This window comes from Astatotilapia calliptera, chromosome 15, assembly GCF_964374335.1.
Source record: "Astatotilapia calliptera chromosome 15, fAstCal68.1, whole genome shotgun sequence".
Classification (NCBI taxonomy): Eukaryota; Metazoa; Chordata; class Actinopteri; order Cichliformes; family Cichlidae; genus Astatotilapia; species Astatotilapia calliptera.
The window spans coordinates 30879247-30899669 of record NC_137436.1 but is presented as its reverse complement, the minus strand read 5'-3'; the positions used below and the strand labels follow the sequence as shown (position 1 = coordinate 30899669).

Genomic DNA, 20423 nt, shown 5'->3' with positions numbered 1-20423 from the left:
AAGCCTGTTTTGTTGCTGTGTCCGGTGAATTAAATAGTGAAACTGTGTGCTATGTCTAAATGTATTTTACCTAGCTTAACAGGTTTTTGATGTTACACGTTCATACAGAGATGATCCACGATTGGGAGGTGTACAGTATCCAGCAGGAAGTGGATCCTGAGGTGGTGAGAAAGAGCTCAGCGGACGCTGAGGAAATAGTGGCTTTGATGAGGAAAATAGACCTTTCTCCAGGAGAACCAATCGCCACTGGCGAGTCCACAGAGGCCCATGACTGTAAGACACACAACAGTTACACAGCAAACACCTGCGCATGATTACATCACTATATCCCTATTACACTGTAGTGAGCAAGGGTTGGAGATGCAACATTATATGAACATTATTTTGATATTCAAAGCATGCACATTTTTTGTAAACATGCACATGTGCAAAACAGGCTGGTAGCATCAAGTTGAATGGTGGCAACCTTTTAAGGTATCGGGTTGGGTTCATACCTACCCCCTATAGCCCAATGGAATCATACCACAGCAGAACTGTAAGGCCAAACATGCATGTAAAAGACTGGTTCAGTGGTTCAGTCATGACCTGGTAGATGTTAAAAGGTTAAAAGAATACATTTTCTGCATCAGATAATGCATACAAATGTATGTAGCAGGTCGCTTTGAGTGCTCAGAGTAAAAATGAGCTAGATAAGAATCAGTCCATTTACCATTTATAATATAACTGCTGTGGATGAAAAGACTCACAAGTTCTACAAAAACAGCACCCTGAGTCACTCCAATGTGTTAGCAGTGGTGATAAAATTTCAGCTAATGTTTCTGGTCATGTTTGCAGTGCTGGGCCGCATTCGGCAGTTGGAAAAGAAGCTGATGATCACAAACAGCCGCCTCCCGTCTGTCCGAGAGGTCTTGTCCCGCTTTTCCGGCAGACTGTCAGAAGCTCAAGGCTTTCTTGCAAAAGCAGACAGCAATGTGCACGAGGCGGAGAATAAGAACCGAGCTAGTGTCCTCAAATTCCAGAGGCATGAGGTAATTTCCCGTGACCCCCCTCAGCTCTTACAGCGCCCTACTTCCCTCTCCCATCTACACTATGTTTGATTCTCTGTTAGTTTTTACTTCTATAGAATGGCTTATTTCTTCCTTTTTTCAACTCAGAATACTTCAAACAGTGTTGAGTTGTGATTTTTCAGACTAGTACCTGGCATTTAAAGACAGAAGTACAGTGTGTTCTTAGTCCGAAATGCACAGTTGCAAAAGAGCAGAGAGAGAAGGAGATCTGGTTGTACTTTGCCGGTCATGTCAGAGAACTCTATTACTGTGGTATTTAGGTGATGAGAACAGAAACTTAAAACCATCTGTGGGAGTTACATTAGAAGGGGGCCTGCACAGGGGAAAAAGCAACATTGCAATGCAAGTGTTTTTCCCACGATAATATTCACAGCCTACCCACACAAACATGACTGACTTTCTCATGATGCACCCAGCCAAGTCTTATCCCAAGAGGGGAAAAAAACAAAACACTTCTCTGCAAAAACACTAAGATGCACATAATGTACATGTTGAATAGCCCGAGAGCAGGGGTGTTTTTTTAAACATCTGGGAAGTTCCTTTTAACTCCCTTTTAACAGGAAGAAACCTCCAGCAGGCTCAGGGAAGGCCAGCCATCTGCCCTGAGAGGTTGGATAGTAGGAGAGGAAAAGGTCATAAAAATAAAAAATATGTACATAATTAACAAAACTATGTTATAGTTATAGTTAAAATACCATTTGGAAATTCCAGAATTTTGTTCTATTCGGATTACACTATCTAGAGATATTTCCACAATACAACTTGTTGTGTTTGTTCAATCCAGCATGAAAGTTGATTTAAAATATAATTTCCTTCCTTTTTGTGACTAAGAATTTCATGTTAAAAAAATATTAAAAGTTTTCTTTTGCATTTTTATGAAATATAACCATATGTATTCAGACATTGTCACTAGTTGCCTTTTGCAATGTGAAGTTAGTTAGCAAGTGTATGCTCAAATTTTTTTTTTAACTAGTGAATACTCCATAAAACTTCTAGGCAATTTAGAGATGGTTGAGCAGAAAATGTAGGTGGAATGGCCCAATATCTCTCCTCTTCAGACCAGATACTGAAGGATTTCTATGAGTCCTAAAATTAATTTTAAAGCTTAATTGGTCAGAACAAAGGACATAACCTTTAAACATTTTTTTATCTAGCTATAGCACAGTTTTTGTTTTTATAATAGAGTCAAAATTTTAATTAGTCGACATAAAAACATCTGGTCATAATCGAAATCCAGGGATGCAGCAGAGCAGCTCCTGTTGGACTCTGCATTTGGTTACTTGTGAGCATGCGTGTTATCAGGAGTGGGGATCTCCATGATCAGGGTGTCTGCCATGAATAGCTTCCTAGCCAAACACAGAGCCTCTCCTAATCCAGGGCTCTACCTAGCCTCAGCAGACTGGTCGACACCAGTATGTGGCTGTATGCTGCTGGCTGACCACAGCCAATCAGATGATCTCATCCCTGTACAATACTCAGTCATGCAGTCAAATTAAAAGTGGGGTGTGGATGCTGAATCTATTATCTGTAACATACATGCCTAACATACTGCTTGAATGGAACAGCATAAATATTATGATTCCACTAAATAAGACTATTTATTAAATAGTATAGCTATTAACTATGTGACATTTAAAATTACTTGCAACAAAAATATACGCAAACACGAATACTTCTACGCTGCATATGAAAGATTAACATTGCTTCCAAAGTAAAGCCAGTGATGAAGTGTTTTAGCCCTTTAGTCTTTTTAAAGCAGTTATTTCAAAAATGCATCAGACTCAAAACTTGACGTAAAGTCTTTGGGAATATCATTGATTTTTGACCTCTATAACCACTTTAACATTTGTTTAGTCTTTAAACAGGACTAAACAGGAAAATCTTTAGAATCCTATTCAATGATAATCACATATTGGCACTTATTAGCAGTGTTTTCTTCAGAATCTGCAGGAAAGCCTAGAACACGGGTCAGCAACCTTTAAGACACAAAGAGCCATTTGGACCCGGTTTCCACGCAAAAGAAAACACTGGGAGCCGCAAATACTTTTTGACATCTAAAATGAAGATAACACTGTATATATTGTTTTTTACCTTGATGCTTTGTGTGAACAACTAAGGTGTGTTGCTTATGAAATCCATGAAGTGCTACAGAGAAAATTACATTTTATTTATGTAATTAACACATTTTGAACTCTTAAAGAAACATAACAAAAGGACAGACACCAACCTGAACTAAAATGATCCATGTAGCAAACAGAAACGCCACCCTTATATCGCCTTTGGGCTTTTGAAGCCTTGATCTGTCTTTTAAAGAAATAATTGGAAAAAAAATGCACTATGCTGCTAAAAAATGAAAAATAGATCTTTGCAAAATTCTGCCTAAATATGTATTTTACCAGGTTAATGTGTGTGGCGGGGCGTGGTCTGCAGCACTGCTGCAGGGGAGGCAGACGCACCTGAGCGGCACCCGTAATCACGCCTCGCCGCATTAACGTCTGTGCTATCTATGCTGTTGTTGGTATGTGTCGGGCTGTGAGCTGAAAAGCTACAGCCGGCTGTATACGTACAGCAATCGTGTGTGAAAAGCATGTTCATGGAAACATCGTCGGGTCTGCCGTGATATGTTTACAATGGGACTTCTGCTCCTAAGCCTCTGCAACTCGGGGCTGTACGAAGTCACTTTCATCTTTACGCAGGACTGTAAGCTGTCATCTGTGAGGCGCGAGCGGTGTTTGTTTTTAACATAGTTCACGGTGGAGAATAGCTGCTGACATAATGTGGATCCGAAGATCCATAACTGGCCTACCTGGGGTTGAAAGTCTCTATAAATGCATGTCGTTTCAGTGGGTACACAGACTTCTGCGAGTGTGACGCTTATTTTGATCAATGAAAAAATAATAAAATATAATTTTATTTTTATATTTCAATGTCACAATAATCTTCCAATTTAGAACTACAAGTTAAAAAAAATAACTAACATAAATAAAATACACTTCAGCTAAATGCTTCTAATTTATTTTCCCAAACCGCACGGAGCCGCACTATAAGGACTAAAGAGCCGCAGGTTGCCGACCCCTGGCCTAGAATTTTGACATGTTAAGAATATCTAACAAACAAACCCCCCAAGAAGTACTGGACTCTGGTAAAAAAAATAAATTAAAAAAAAAAAATGGTGCTCTCTTTCTTTCCCTGCATCCTAGGTGAAGTTGCAGAGGCTAATGGAGAACCATGACACTGTCAACGACACTTTGGAAGCAGCCAGAGACTTTATCGCCCAATCAGAGAGAACTGTGGCTGAGGTGGACACTTTGGGAAAGGTGAGGCAAATTACGGTCTGATGAGACTAAAAATATCTCAGGCCCTACTTTTATAATGATGGTCAGGTTTCTTCATGGCCTACTGAACAAAGGCTATGTATCATACCAAGGTAGCATAATCTAATTATGGGGTTGTAATATCCCAATATCCCAAGGATTAAATTTTCCTTCCAGAAATGATTGCTAAGACTTGACCTGGTCTGTGTTACATTGCACTGCTGGGCAATTTGATTTGGAAGCAATTTATGGATTGCTGGAAAGAAAATTGAATAAGCAGCATTCTCAAAGTGCTTTCCTGTTTTAGTCAAGTAGCTCTGTATTAAGTTACTCTGGAGGGAATTACAATAATCTGAAAGTAACAATGTTAGCAAGTGTGTGTGTGTGTGTGTGTGTGTGTGTGTGTGTGTGTGTGTGTGTGTGTGTGTGTGTGTGTGTGTGTGTGTGTGTGTGTGTGTGTGTGTGTGTGTGTGCATATTGTAGCTTTTTGGACTTGAAATAAATAATCTCAAGCTAAAAAATCTTTTCTGATATTGTTACCTACAGTAGTTACAAGCTAAACAGAGATTACTGAATGTTACAGGCTGGAACATGAAAGCACGTCTCGAGGTAATTGAGGTGTGTGTGTGTGTGTGTGTGTGTGTGTGTGTGTGTGTGTGTGTGTGTGTGTGTGTGTGTGTGTGTGTGTGTGTGTGTGTGTGTGTGTGTGTGCATATTGTAGCTTTTTGGACTTGAAATAAATAATCTCAAGCTAAAAAATCTTTTCTGATATTGTTACCTACAGTAGTTACAAGCTAAACAGAGATTACTGAATGTTACAGGCTGGAACATGAAAGCACGTCTCGAGGTAATTGAGGTGTGTGTGTGTGTGTGTGTGTGTGTGTGTGTGTGTGTGTGTGTGTGTGTGTGTGTGTGTGTGTGTGTGTGTGTGTGTGCGTGCGCGCGCGCGCATCTGTGTGCAGAACGTGACTGAGTACCATGCAGCAATCGATGGTGCCAGCCAAAAGCTGACAGAGAAGACGGAGCGCCTCTCACTGGTTGACAGAGATCTGGTTCAGAAGGCTGACAGACATGCTGAGGGGCTGGAGAGACAAGCCAATGAGCTGGAAGAGTGAGACATCCATCTGAAATAAACCTGTGTAGCACACAGTTGCACATAGTAGCTTTTAGTAGACTTTTGCCCGGATAGGAACCATTTATTAAACTTATTAAACATTTCATGCTTCATATAGTATTTATTTGTGACCTATGAAGTTTTTCCTAATTTCTATCATATATAAAATGTTAGAATAATACAGTTTCTTTGCATGTTTTTGGTAACAATGATAAACATATGGAATACACACTTAGTTGTTAAGTGATGTCATATATGCATTGTGGAGGAGAAATCAGCTGGCTCTCCAGAGAGTGGACAGATTCTGATGCTGCTGTCTTGCAGTGCAACTAGTGACAGCAGTCCGTGTTCTGCTCTGCAGTTTCACTGAGCTTGAGGTCGCAGATTATGAACACTTGAGTTGAATCACACTGTCTCCCCCAGGGACCTGAGAAAGAGTGACGCCAATGGCTTTGTACAGAGGGCTATAACTGCTGCCAACGTCTACAACAACATAGTGAAATACGTTGACGATGCCAACATCACCTCACTCACCACCTTCAACTTATCCGAAAGAGCTGAAGATGTATGTCAGATCATGCAGTTTTAAGGCATTCGTTTACTGCATTCAACTTTCTATCAGTCCTTGTTATTTTTCTTCATACATCTGTCTTTTAGGCCACCAGTGGGATCAATGCGCAGCTTGAATACCTCATAACACAGAGTGACAATGTTTTCAAGGAATCTGTCACACTGCATTCAGAGCAAATTGGTATGGAGCTCAACAGAATTATATATTGCGGACATATTAGTCATATTTCAGCTGTATACTGTTCATAGTATTTTTGTTGTCTAATACATTTTTCTGTAACAGAGCTAAAACATGAGGTGACTGACAAGTTAAAATACATTGAGGAGACCAAAGAGACCATGGAAAACAATGTGAAAAAACTCTCAGAAATTGTGCAGGACATCAGTGAACTCCAAACAGGTAAGAATATACTTTTCTTATACGTTTCAGAAGGAGGCCCGTGGCGTGTTTAAACTATAGTTTATCGCACAGACTGGAACAGTTGAAATAGCTAACAGGGCAGACCTTGCTAGGTTTTCCAATTGAATGTGTGATTTAAAAAAAAAAAAAGAAAGAAAGAAAGAAATAACACACACACAAAAAAAATTTTTTTTTCTTTTACTTGAGTGGTTTGGTCCTAAAGTCAGCCAATGTATAAAGTCAGCCGATGTATAAAGTCAGCCGATGAATAAATCCCCCAGGGGTTTTATATAGTTAAAATTTAAAAAGTAGCTTTCTTTGAAAATCAGAGATGTAGGCCTTACAGAACTACAGGAGCAATAGAGGATATTCACAGTTAGCTTGATCTGCTGAAATTCAGCTAAAATGGTCAGACCTTTTATTCTAAAATCCAGTCTGACTTGAATAAAGTTGCCACTTTGATGAAACTGTGAAATGGTGAAACTCAAGCTTGCATATACACACGGGTGCGGGCTTGACCGATACACTCTGCTACTTAAACAAATAGCACTATACCACTTTCAGGAATGCATACTAGGAACAATATGTGCAGATTTTGATATTAAACTACTTTAACTACAGCCTTCTCAAATAAACTATGACAACATCGTGATCTGTTGTCCGCTAGCATAAAAACCTAGCATATGGCCCACTTTGTCCAAAGGATAATCTTCTCTTCTTCCATCCAAAAATTCTGCATTTAGGTTTGTGCAGTTTCCTAGTCTGTGTGCATGGTTTAGTAACTCATTTACTCAACAATTTCTGTTCCCCTATTTTAAAAATACGTACGGACAGCCTCACTTCACAGATATGTCTTCTCTATTTTGGCCATAGCAATTTTTTTCCCATAGTTTGGCAATACGGACCCAAATTAGTTCTTTACCTTAAAGTTTCTGCATTATCAGGACTAAGGAGGACATTGGCAGAAATCTCCATCAACTGAATGCTTTAGTTGCTAAACATGCGAATTTGCAGTTTGTTATAAATGTGCACTAATTTTCAGACAGAACACCACAACGTCTGGAGTTTACCTCAGAAGTGGCTTCAGAGACTCTGAATCGCTCAGTGGAAGTTCTTCAATCTATCACCCCCATTAGCAGCAAAGTAGAGGAGTGGAACAACAACATGAAAAATAACGAATACTCCACAGCTGCCTATGAACAGGCTGTTGCCTCTGCAGGGGCAGCAGGTATATATCAAAATTACTACATTTTATGAGATTTGTATTTAATGAGTAGAACACACTATACTGCTTTTCATGTTAGCTATTGTTATTCCTATCGGCTTTTTTGACTTACAGTTCCTTCGCAACCACATTTAAAGTTGATTTTTCTTCATTATTTTTTTGGCAGTGGAGAACCTGAATTTGCTTGTTCCTACCCTGCTGGACAAGCTGAAGGTTGTTGAGGATAAGAAGCCTGTCAACAACGTGACCACCAACATCATGAGGATCAGAGAGCTCATAGCCCAGGCCCGGAGTGTGGCCAAGAAAGTTCGTTCAGTCCTTTTGACACACTTAGTAATGATATCCCAATTTAGTCATTACCACTAGAGCAAAGGATGACTGACTTCCATGTGCAATCATTTTATATTTGATGACATGGCTCTGTTGTTGCACCCCTCCTACCCTTTCATTTTGAGCCATAGAAGAAAAGACAAAAGAGGGAGAACAGCAACATCACACTGATTCAGTTAGGTAAATTATATAAGGATCAGCTGGACTGGAAGTGGATTTCAAAGTGGCTTGCAGCAGCTGTGGCTAGTATAAAGTTGCTTAAAATCATGCCATATGGTGCAGTCAATTGTAAAAAGCTATCTGACAAAATTTTAAACACTTTCAATTAAAAAAATTGTTTTGCTGGACTAAAAGAAGGGGGGGAGTGAAGTTATTAAATAAAAATGGTAAAATAGTAAATATAGCAATACAACACAAAAGCAGAAAGCAGAACCACAAACTGTACCTACGGACTAAATAAAGCTAACAAAATATTAATAAGAGAATATAAAAGATGATGATATATGATCATGATAATTAAAGAGCATTGAGGTTAGCTTTAGCTAGCCTGTAACTAAGGCCCAATCAAACAAAATGTTGTTATACCACAATATTTAGAGCAATTGATATTAGTTAATAAGAACAACCCAAGTTCCTTGCACCTTAAACATTTGTGTGTGCATAAATTAAAACATTGACAAAACTGGCAAATATTTGACTCTGTAGACTTCCCATGAGAAATTATTTGGGCTTGTTGTACAGCCAGAGGAGCAGGGCACCTTAGTCATCGAGCTGACCATGAGTTGACCACGAGTTGACATCCAGTTGACCATGAACTTTTCTGTATGCCACTGTATTCTGGAGTCAGATGTGAGGCTGCCTGTCCAATAGCTAAAACTTGGCAGAGACTCGGTCATGAAACAGGACAATGATTGCATCACGCAACAAATCTACAACAGCTAAAAAAGAAAAGAATCAGTGTTGCAATGACTCAAAGTCCAGACCTCAACCCAATTGAAATGCTGTGGTCAGACCTTAAGTGAACTGTGTATAGATGCAAACGTCGGTCAACTGAGGGAACATTGTAAAAAGAAAAAAAAGAGTGGGCTTAAATTCTATACGATAATAATCTATTGAATCATTAGGTATACATAGTTTTCACACATGGCCTGCCTGCATTTGTATAGCGCTTTTCTAGTCCATAGGACCCCAAAGCGCTTTACACTACATTCAGTCATCCACCCATTCACACACACATTCACACACTGGCGATGGCAAGCTACGTTGTAGCCACAGCTGCCCTGGGGCGCACTGACAGAGGCGAGGCTGCCGGACACAGGCACCACCGGGCCCTCTGACCACCACCAGTAGGCAAACATGGGGTTAGTATCTTGCCCAAGGATATTTGACATGCAGCCCGGAGGCAGCCTGGGATCGAACCACCGACCTTCTGATTAGTGGCTGACCTGCTCTGCCACCTGAGCTACAGCCACCCATGGTTTCTGTATTTCTGCTTATTTTTTTGTTTTTCTTTAAAATTTTAGAAATGAAATTTCTTCTTACCATGTCTACACAGGTGACCCCTACAAAAAGAAAAGAAAAGTAAAAACTGTCCACACACCCGACGTGTTAGCTTTGTTCTCATTTTAAATTCTGAAGTAGTATTTCAGCATCCCCTCTTGACTATCAAAATTCTTCCCTATAATTTTTCTACTTAATAAAACCCTTCTACTCCATTCCACTACTCCAGTTAAAATTTTCACACCAGTCATTATGAAGCTGTAAACCTTTTTAAATTCACGTTCTGCTATCAGATATCAAGATGATAATTGCTAAACAAAGAAAACTCAGTTTCCTTTATTTTCTGCCCCAGGTCCAGGTCTCCATGAAATTTAACGGACAGTCCTCAGTGGAGGTTCATCCTCACAGCAATTTGGAAGAACTGAAGACAATGACATCCATCAGTTTATTCATGAGGGTGGACCCTGACAAGGATCCCATAGAGGACCGAATCATCCTATACTTGGGAGACAGAAATGTGAGGAATCCAGGCAGAATAAATTTTGTTCCTTTCTCTTTCTGGGTCATCAGTTGTGATAAAATAAATGCCAACTTTCAAAGATGAAAAGGAGCTTGTGTGCATGAATAGCATGTTGTGATCATGAGAACAGAAATGACTTTGAATGGCTTTGAAAGCACCCATTTGCCCCCTTCAAAAGATGTCCAAGAGACGCCTGAGACAATGGTGCATCTGTGTGCCTTCAAAGTTCATTTACATAAATACTGTTTTCCCCTGCCTGCCAGGGTATAGAAACAGTACAGCATACCCAATGTGGGGCCTCTTTGTTCTCTTTAACAGCGCTTCACCTTGGTGATTTTACCATCACTGTAATCTATGCAGTGATGTTTTTCACTGTGGAATAATAGGCCCAGCAGTAGTTGGTCACAAATGATGCATAGTTAAGCTTTTGAAACCACTCTACACTGAAATAAAGTAACACCACACAGTTGGAAACTCGTACCACCATTATAACATGCTGAAGTGTTTTAAAATGACACAGTGAAAGCCTTGGTAGTAAAATGAACACTCTGTTTTCTGCTGCTCCTGCTTTCAGGGTGTAAAAGACTACATGGGCTTGGCCACCAAGAATGACATCCTGGTGTTTGTCTATAAACTTGGAGGTGAAGACATTGAGATCCCATTGAGTTCAAAGCCTGTCAGCCAATGGCCGGCAGTCTTCAACTACGTCAAAATAGAGAGGTAAATGAGCTTTAACCTCTTAACATCCATATGATCAGTGGCAGCATATCTATAGTTAAGGTTGGGGTAGGCTGGGTTTTGGGTTATCATTTGCCCCCCTTTTTTTTTTTTTAGAATTTTTATGTCTTTGAAACACTCAAATTTATGTGGCTAAAAGAAAAAAGCAACCCTAATCTTTAACCAAAAGTGATTGCCATTTTAATTGTGCTAGGCATTATTTGAAAATCATACATACAGATTTTTTGTAACACACAAAAGTGACTGAAAACTCTAAAGCCTAAATCGTCATCAGAGGTGACCCTAACCCCAGTACTAGCCCTGATTATAATCCTAGGCAACTGAAGTATGTAATAAAATATAGGGTTAGGATCCAGTTTGGGCTAGATTCAACACCTGAAAGGCCTAACTAAAATTTATATACATATATCACATGAAGTTTCTGAACAGTAGCAGCACTATGGGGCCATTTATATCCAAATATTTAAAGTCCAGGAAAAATGTCCCATATGCTAGAGCACCTTCTGGCTTCACACTCACTCAAGAAGGTGAGCGTGATAGAGTCATAGAATGATACATATTGTTGGGCTATATTTAAAATCTTTGCTATATAAGTTACTAATACGCTGATCTTGACAAGGAACTGAAAATTTGTTCTTGGTCTCAGTGGTTTCCTTTCTCCTCAAAACACAAGGGAAATCCTGCTAACACACATGACAGTTAGTGTGGTTAACTTTTCTTGTGCATTAGCAAATTTTGAGAAAGCTAAGCAGGTAGCATTCATGAAGTTCAAGCTAGGAGGTCACAGTGGTAACTTGCAGATCTTTGCTTGCAGACTGGGCAGGCATGGAAAAGTCTTCCTAACAGTCCCAAGTCAGAGCTCCACTGATGAACAGAAGTTCATCCAGAAAGGTGAAGCTCCAGGCACTGAATCCCTGTTTGACATTGACCCCCAAGATCTAGTGTTTTTTGTTGGGGGTGTCCCTCCAGATGTCAAGGTAATGTAAATTACAACATTTCTTCAATATAAAGAAATCTTTCTTTCTTTTAGAAATCTGACATGTGACTGTTTCTTTGTTACAAACCAGCTTCCACCTCCTTTGATCCTTGCACCTTTCGTGGGATGTATTGAATTGTCATCGATGAACAACGATGTCATCAGTCTTTACAATTTCAAACAGACTCACAAAATAAATGTAACCACATCTCCACCGTGTCCCAGGTAAACTTTTGCATGGCTAAATGTATGTGTCAAAGGGTCTCAATGGCAAAAAAATACAAATTCAACAAGCATTGACCACCCACTGTATAATTTAAACACAACTTACCTGAACATTGCTACAGAAATCTGACATTTTTTTTGACATCTCAAACATTAAGTTCATATTTAGCCTGTCTGATTTTCAAGGGATGTATCTTAACTTAATTTGTCACATAGATGGTTTGAAATTGTCAAAGGTACCAAATCATGTTTCCAACTCTGCTCTCAGGTACAAGTTGGCATTTTCACAGAGTCGCATTGCAAGCTACCTATTTGATGGAAAAGGCTACGCACTCATCAGTAATATTGAGAGGAGGGGGACGTTTAATGCTGTCACAAGATTTGATATTTCAGTACGAACTATTGCAAGTGATGGTGTACTTTTCCTCATGGTCAATGAGGTAAGTCATCTGGAAAACTTACAAGAGTCTCACATCTCGAAAGCTTTTAGTTTTTCTTACCCATGTGCTACCAGTCTGTAAAGCAGGTCAACTGCCAGCATTTCTATTCTCATAAAAAAACCCTGTAATAATGATCATCAGTAACTGGTTTATGACAACTGTATAAGGCCAATATAAATATGTTTCATTTCTGTTTTTTCAGGATAAATTCTTTCTTTTGGAATTAAAGAATGGCATCCTGCGTCTAATGTATGACTTTGGCTTCAGCAATGGGCCAAAGCTTTTAGAGAACAACTTAGCAAAGCTGCAAATAAATGATGCAAAATACCACGAGGTAGCTTTTTGTGTCTTTATTAAAACTCTTAAATAATCCCAAGTTAAAAATGCGAATGTCTTACAATAACTGTCTGTGGTGGGACATTTCCTCAGGTGTCAGTGATCTACCATCAGTCAAAAAAGGTTATACTGTTGGTGGATAAGAGTCATGTTAAGTCCATGGAGAACCCAAAAACCACCCTGCCCTTCGCAGATATTTACATAGGTGGAGCTCCCTCCAGCATCCTGAAATCCAGGTGAGCTAAACATACATGCAAACAAACAATAATAGTATTTATCATTTAAGTCCCAAGATATAGCCATCCAGCTAACTATAAATTACTCCAAATGGAAATAGCTCTATTCTTTATAATCTATATTCTTATTGTTAACAACTTTTTGTAGAATATGTAAAGTTAATACATCATTTAAAATTTGAGTTATTTCATCACATGGCCAGAAAGTTGCTTTCCGTCTCCAACAATAACTGCATAATATGTCATTTTAAATAAGTGGTTAGTTTTTCTCAGTTGCTTCTGGAGACTGCACCTTCCTCTCTAACAGCAGAACTTTTGGAGTACGGTAGATAGTTTTCTTTTTTAACTTCCTGACTTTGTTTCTTGCAGCTTTAAATTTGAAATATATGTGTTCCCACAGGCCAGAGCTGTCCTCTGTGGTTGGCCTGAAGGGCTGTGTGAAAGGATTCCAGTTCCAGAGAAAAGACTTCAACCTGCTGGAAGAACCTGGCACCATTGGTATTAGCAGCGGCTGCCCAGAGGAGTCCTTTGTAAGTTGTGCATCTACCACGTCACATCTTAAGTGATAATGCAATGTGTCCCTCTGAAACCAATACCAAATATAGTAAACATCTGCACAGACAAGAGACAGTGTAGTCCAGCAGCTTTAGCCCATATTGCCACTGCTAGGTCACTGAAATGTGTTTTCGTCTTGACAGATGTCGCGCAAAGCTTATTTCTCTGGAAAGAGTTACCTCGGTTCCACAGCAAAGATTTCACCGTTTGACAACTTTGAGGGCGGACTCAACTTCAGAACACTGCAGCCCAGCGGACTCTTGTTCTACCACAATGAAGGGGTAAACACACCTACATGTACATACATGTTTACTGCGTGTTAGGACATGCATTTTCAAATGCAAAACGAATGCTTTTGCAATGTTAAAGCAACGTTGTCTTGCTTAAAAAAATTTTATTTTGCTTCAGTCTGACGAGTTCAGTATCTCCCTGGAGAATGGCGCAGTGGTCCTAAACAACAGAGGCGTAAAGGTCAAATCACACAAGAAACAATACAATGATGGAAGGTCGCACTTCTTACTGGCTTCAGTGAACAATCAGAAGTAAGTATTTAACTTCACTGTTGGCAGCTGCTTCTGGTGCACATCTGTGTTAGTCTTTGAGGCTCCACATCCTGTTTCCTCTCGATTATATACATTTAAATAAAGTCTCAAAAGAAGAATGAATGCACTGGTTGAACCTTCATATAGGAACTTAACCACGTTAATGGTGGGTTTTGTTTGTTTGTTTTTCTACTCAGTAATATTACACAATTACATTTAGATCATAGTTTTTGTCATACAAAAATTATTTTTATCTCAATATTTTAAATTGCTAGGTTCTGAAAGACGTCAGAATGCTTTGGTATCAGATCCATTATGTATGCTTTACAGCATCACTGAGAAATATCTTAGTCACAGCTTGTTGCAGTTTAATCCAAACCACATTTTTTTCCAAACAAATAGCAAATGTGAATGCAAAAACACAACTAACCAGTAAAAGAATGACACCACAGCCACTACATCCACCAGCTAATATGTGCTTTACAATAAGTATTCTAAACATGATCAATGGACATCATCTGGATTACTGTAAAGTTGCAAATGCATTTGTCATTTAGTAAACATTATTAATTATCACATTATATCAATTTACTTGTTTATTGATAGTAGTTAGTCAAAAATGTTAAATATGAGGATATTAGAGCTAAAAAGACCGAAAGCACACATATGTAACATTTCAGCAGACATTATATATCTTCAACAATTACAGCATGTGGTACACTGCATGTGGCATAGACAATATCTTGCAGGAAAATAACAACTTTGGGCAATGCAACAACAAATAAGAACAGCAGCACGAGAATAAGACAACACGTTAGTGCAGTGCATGATGCCTGCATCTCTGATAAGATCTGGTGATCCTTTTATAAACATGGGTCACATACGCCCCTGCACCCAAAGGGGCGCATCAACAACTAAAGAAAATCTTCTGAGGGGCTTCAACTCCTTACTTCAGGTACTCATTGCTGGTGGATGACGAAGACAAGCAGTTCAAGAAGCGGCCGACATCAGCCGCGGGATCGTCATACGATTCTGAGGAGAAGACTTTCTACTATGGAGGATCTCCAAGCAGCACTTCCAAGAATTTCACGGGCTGCATCAGCTATGCCTACGTCAACAGGTAAGTCACCCCCTCTCTCCAGTAAAAGAGGGGGTATTATGTTATTTCAAGTTAAGTGTGAGGAGATGGAGATTGCTGCTAAAAAGATGAAAAATTTAGCAAATATAAAAATGCCAAGAAAAATGCATGTTACAATATTTAGCAGCATTAAAAAACATGTTTACAGTTTGGTTAAACCGTATAGCGGGCCCTGTAGGTAATTCTACCATGGTGAAAGCAGTAGTGTTGCAGAGTGTTCATTTAGCTCACTCGGTTGAGTAAGTGACAAATATATTGTGAGGTTAATGCAGACACCTGGTTTGAATCTGCCCTGAGACCAGTCATTGTGTGTCTTCCACTGTCCTAGTGAAGTAAATGTTAAAAAGCCATTTCATAGCTAGATAGATAAATCAGTGTTTCCCAACCTTTTGGAGCCACAACACGTATTTCACATTAGAAAAATCACACGACACACCACCAAACAAAAATGTCACAAAAAGCATAATGATAGTTTTTCCCCACGCACCAGGCATAGCAGAATCGGCTCAGTTTGTCACCAGTATACCTTTTTTTGATTTTCGAACGCTGTGTACCACATAAAATCGTTTCGAGGTCAGTAAACACAACCAGAATTCATACAAAAGGCACACGGGATTATAAAGGGCACTGTCGATTTTCAGAAAACTCAAAGGATTGATTTTAAGTGCACTGTATTTTCCAAAAACACACGGTAATGACAACGGCCTGCTAGCATGCTCTACCAAAAATAGTGCTTTGTTGTGGATCTGACGAACGAAAGCTAAACCAGTTCCACACCACTGAAGTTGCAGCATTTTTACAAACCACTTCTGGTTCATCCGTTTCATTCAACGATCTGCTTTCGCCCTTCTCATTCTCCGTCGCCGCCGCCATTCTTTTTCCGCCATGTGCGTATGAAAACAAAGGCACTGCGCATGCGCGTTTTACCCAAATTCTATCGCAATATTTCACTTTCTTATCGTTGCCCAACATTATACCGGTATAACCGTGAACGGTATGATATGGCCCAGCAAAACATCAATCATATGACCCCATATGTGCAAGCACTTTAGCGACAGTGGGAAGGAAAAAATCTCTTTTAACAGGGAGAAACCTCCAACAGAAACAGGCTCAGGGAGGGGCGGCCATCTGCCGCAGCCAGTTGAGGTGAGAGAAGGAAGACAGGATAAAGACATGAGTGAAAACTGATGTTTCATTTGTTACGTGGCACTAATTGGAAGGTATGTGTATTGGAGAATTGATAGCATTAGCTGGCAACTTAGTAATTCCTCCTGTCATCCATATAAATTATATTCACTTCTGGCTATTCCAAATAATAACAAAAAAACCCAAAAACAACTCACAATATTTTGGGAGCCAAAACACTTGCTGAAACCAAAGGTGACATTATGGTTAGTGCTTTCATCTTTTATATACAGTCTATTCAATGAATAATGTGTTGAGAGTGTTTGACACTTCTGCCGTGTCACTGTAGACTAGACCGGGACATTGAGCCTGAAGACTTTAAGAGATACCCAGAGAAGGTCCAGATTTCCCTGGAGGGCTGTCCTGTACAGCGACCCCCGGCTGCACTGCTGTTAAGGCACAGGGCTAACACTTCTGGAACCAAACAGTCACAAAAGGTGAAGTGAAAATAGCACATACAGCAGACCTTAGTTAAATATGAATGTGTTCTACAAACATTTTTGGGCTGACTGATAACCTGATATTTAATAAATGTTCTCATAGGTCACCAGAGATAAATCTAGCCTCCCCCCAGTGCTGACTGAGCTAGGAAGTGATGACCAGGAATCAGCAGAGCCAAACATCAAGTCCTGCTTTCTTTCCTCAAGTCCCAAATCGATTCACCACGCCTTCCGGTTCAGCAGCATTGCCAACAGCAGGCAGCACTACACAGACTTCCCAGACTCCCTTTCTCAGAGGTAGATCAAGACAAGAACTTTAACCTCAGTGTCATGTCTGCTTAAAGCTGCACATATTCTTGTGTCTCCATGTGTGATTAAATTCATCTTTGTTCTTCCAGGTCCCACTTCTCCTTGTCAATGAAGACCCACTCATCTTTTGGCCTCATCTTTTATGTATCTGATGCCCAAGAGGACAATTTCATGGCACTCTTTCTGGCCCATGGGAAACTTGTGTACACTTTTAGTGTAGGAGACCAAAAAGTTAAAATCAAAAGTGAAGACAAATACAATGATGGTGCCTGGCATAGTGTAAGTTCATGAATTTGTTCCATAACTGAATTTTATATTTATGCCAGCATGAGTGTTTGTTTATGTAAGAGACAACCTTTTCTTATCCCAAAGGTTATTTTTATCCGTGATGGAAATGTGGGGCGGTTAATAGTTGATGGGCTCACAATGCTGGAAGACAGCGTTCAGGGAAACAACGTCTCCTGGCACATCAGCAGCCCCCTCTATGTCGGAGGAGTTCCTGCAGGGAGAGCCCAGAAGAATATTCAGGTACAAGTCAAAATCTGCCATGTGAAAAACATTAAACAGCAGAAAAAAATGGGACAACTGGAATCTTATAGAGGACTTTATTTATAGCCCTATGTTTGTCCGGAAAATGTGTGGACATCCAGCCCTGTCTGTTCCCACAGACAAGAGGAAACCACTATTGTGACCCTAAGAAAGAAGGTTTCCTCTCAGTTTTGAGTATTGGAGCTGATATAGCGGAGCCCTTCTCCTTCCTATTAATCCCACTGTTCAAAAATTGGCTGCTTTTCAGATGTGGGCGGAGCACAAGGCACTCAGAGATCGCTCCTGATGAATAAGAATGACTTTAGCTAACAGTTTAAAATAATAATTGCTGCATTCTTCTGATGTACTAGCTCCATTTCACTGTAAGCTGATAAAATGTAAAAGTGTGAGATGATAATTCTCTATGGGGTGTGACCCTAAAAGCAATGTCTTGTACATTACATGCACTGGGGGCCGGGATAGCTCGGTAGGTAGAGTGGTGGCCCCATGATCAGAAGGTTGGGGGTTCGATTCCCCTGAACAGCTACCCTGAGGTACCCCTGAGCAAGGCATCGTCCCTACACACTGCTCCCCGGGCGCCCAATGACTGCCCACTGCTTCTCTGAGTGAATGGGTTAAATGCAGAGAGGAGTTTCCCCACGGAGATCAATAAAATACACTTTCTTCTTTCTTGCATAAAGTCACCAAATGACTCAGTCTTACTATGAAAACATTGCTTAATGCGGCCTTAAAGACAGCTTATATGACAACTGTGGGGATTACTGTTGAATGCTGAAATTACATAAGATAAGCTTATAAGGGAAGAGTCATAAAGTTATCAAACAGACCACTAAGATTTCACAGCTACATTCACTTAAACTTTGCTTAGCATTAGCCGTCATTAGCCATACAGAGCCACTAGTCATACCAGACCAAATAGGGCTATAGCTGCAGGGTCCTCAAATATTCTGTAGTGATCAGGAGTTTGTTGTGTTGCTTGTAAGTAGAGCTCTACTCTACCATTATAGGTTGTCTACTGAAAGGTCAGTGGCTCGGTCCCCAGCTCCTCCACCCTACATGTTGAAGTATTCCTGAGCAAGACAGAAGAAACTGAACCCAATGCATTCATTGGGGTGTGAAAGTGTGCATGAATGTTAGACAGAGCACTTAGAGTAAAAGTACTGTGTTGATGTGTATGTGACTGAGGCTTGTAGTAGAAAGCACTTTCAGTACTTAGTACATTAGAGTAAAAATCAGTATATGAGAACTACTGTGGATAAGTGAATGTGTTATTTAGTAGTTCTTTAAAATATTCTGTGATGCCTTTTTAGGTTTGTTTCTGTGTGGATTATCGTAATTAATCATTCTTTTTGTTATCTTTCATCTTCAGAGAAACTCTGCATACAGCTTTACTGGCTGTATAAAGAACCTTCAGCTTGATAGAAAGCAGCTCTCCTCTGTGGCAGACACATTTGGGGTCACTCCATGCTTTGATGGAGTCTCTGAGGGAGGAACATACTTCTCAGAAGAAGGAGGATACATTGTCCTGGGTGTGTTTCTAGCAATTTAATATCTGTGTTATTTTTCTGTAACCTAGAAATATGTTGTATGCAGAGTTTTGTGCAATCTTTCTCACAGTGAGTAACACCACATATATTTTTCCACTATCTGCAACTGTTTGCAAACTGAGCATCTGTTAACTTACACAGTTCATTAGCCTCACAAGGCCCACAGTCTCTTTCGTGTTCATGAGGAGAGTGTGGCTGGCTGAGGGAACTCGATAGCCTAAGTGCAGCTGTGGTAAAAATGTGTGAGTGTTAAAGAAGCACGAAAGAGGAAAAGGCAAAGCTGAAAGCCCTAAGAAACTCAGGACTCAAATGATTTCACACTCGCACCCACCTCAGAATAACTGATGAACGTAGCTAAAGGGTTATGGGGCCATAATAAATAAGAATAACTCAGACCTCACGTCATCTTCCTCCTAATTCAGACGATTCTTTCAACCTGGGACCGAGGTTTGAGCTGGTGATGGAGGTGCGCCCTCGTGTGGCATCAGGGGTGCTACTACATGTGCACTCAGCAGATGACTATTTCACTGTGTACATTCATCAAGGAGCGGTACGTTTTTACACAAAATACACACATTCGTGTTGGTTCAAATGAAGTTTTTTCATTCAAAAGAACTGCCGTCTTCTAGACAGATTATAGCATTAGTGTTTTTGCAGGTGGTGGTTCTTGTAAATGATGGGACTCGTGAGTTCTTCACAAAGGTGTCACCAAAACAGGGAGTGTGTTCGGGGAGTTGGCACAAAATTACCGGTAAGAATTCCTTTGTGATCACACTGTAGGTTTATTATTCAGAATTGATGTGTTCTGTGGCAGCACTGTTAATGTCACACTAACATCACTCTCTGAAAAATAATCTGACATTGTATATTGTATGTGCAATGTTACGTCTTCCACGTCTGAAAAAGGAATAAACACACAAATGCCTTAATCCAGCATTCTATTTAAAGACCACCAGGGGGCGAGGCCTGTGGTTTCAAAAAGACTGACTGAAAATAGCTTTCTGTGTCAAGGAATGAGTTAATGGGCTCAGTCACTCTTTTTGTGTCCATCCATCCATTCGCTTCCGCTTATCCTTTTCAGGGTTGTGGGGGGTGAGAGGCAAAACCGCCTTTTTGTGTCATAATAAAAAAAAAATGTTTTTTTATTTTTTTTATTTTTTTACAGTA

At 39.9% G+C, this 20423-nt stretch overlaps 1 protein-coding gene across 1 annotated transcript in view; it reads left to right on the top strand.

The window, feature by feature from the left end:
- Nucleotides 1-20423, top strand: part of lama4 (laminin, alpha 4) — a 33077-nt gene that overhangs the window by 11876 nt on the left and 778 nt on the right. Inside the window, exons 12-38 of the mRNA XM_026194639.2 lie at nucleotides 109-273; nucleotides 835-1028; nucleotides 4268-4384; nucleotides 5344-5492; nucleotides 5919-6060; nucleotides 6153-6246; nucleotides 6349-6465; nucleotides 7508-7693; nucleotides 7857-7996; nucleotides 9873-10037; nucleotides 10615-10760; nucleotides 11593-11755; nucleotides 11846-11979; nucleotides 12248-12419; nucleotides 12622-12753; nucleotides 12849-12991; nucleotides 13392-13521; nucleotides 13690-13827; nucleotides 13955-14088; nucleotides 15044-15208; nucleotides 16701-16848; nucleotides 16955-17148; nucleotides 17250-17439; nucleotides 17533-17688; nucleotides 19079-19238; nucleotides 19679-19806; nucleotides 19914-20007. Of these exons, the coding sequence (XP_026050424.2) occupies nucleotides 109-273; nucleotides 835-1028; nucleotides 4268-4384; nucleotides 5344-5492; nucleotides 5919-6060; nucleotides 6153-6246; nucleotides 6349-6465; nucleotides 7508-7693; nucleotides 7857-7996; nucleotides 9873-10037; nucleotides 10615-10760; nucleotides 11593-11755; nucleotides 11846-11979; nucleotides 12248-12419; nucleotides 12622-12753; nucleotides 12849-12991; nucleotides 13392-13521; nucleotides 13690-13827; nucleotides 13955-14088; nucleotides 15044-15208; nucleotides 16701-16848; nucleotides 16955-17148; nucleotides 17250-17439; nucleotides 17533-17688; nucleotides 19079-19238; nucleotides 19679-19806; nucleotides 19914-20007 (3996 nt within the window). The remainder of the gene's footprint in view (nucleotides 1-108; nucleotides 274-834; nucleotides 1029-4267; nucleotides 4385-5343; nucleotides 5493-5918; nucleotides 6061-6152; nucleotides 6247-6348; nucleotides 6466-7507; nucleotides 7694-7856; nucleotides 7997-9872; nucleotides 10038-10614; nucleotides 10761-11592; nucleotides 11756-11845; nucleotides 11980-12247; nucleotides 12420-12621; nucleotides 12754-12848; nucleotides 12992-13391; nucleotides 13522-13689; nucleotides 13828-13954; nucleotides 14089-15043; nucleotides 15209-16700; nucleotides 16849-16954; nucleotides 17149-17249; nucleotides 17440-17532; nucleotides 17689-19078; nucleotides 19239-19678; nucleotides 19807-19913; nucleotides 20008-20423) is intronic.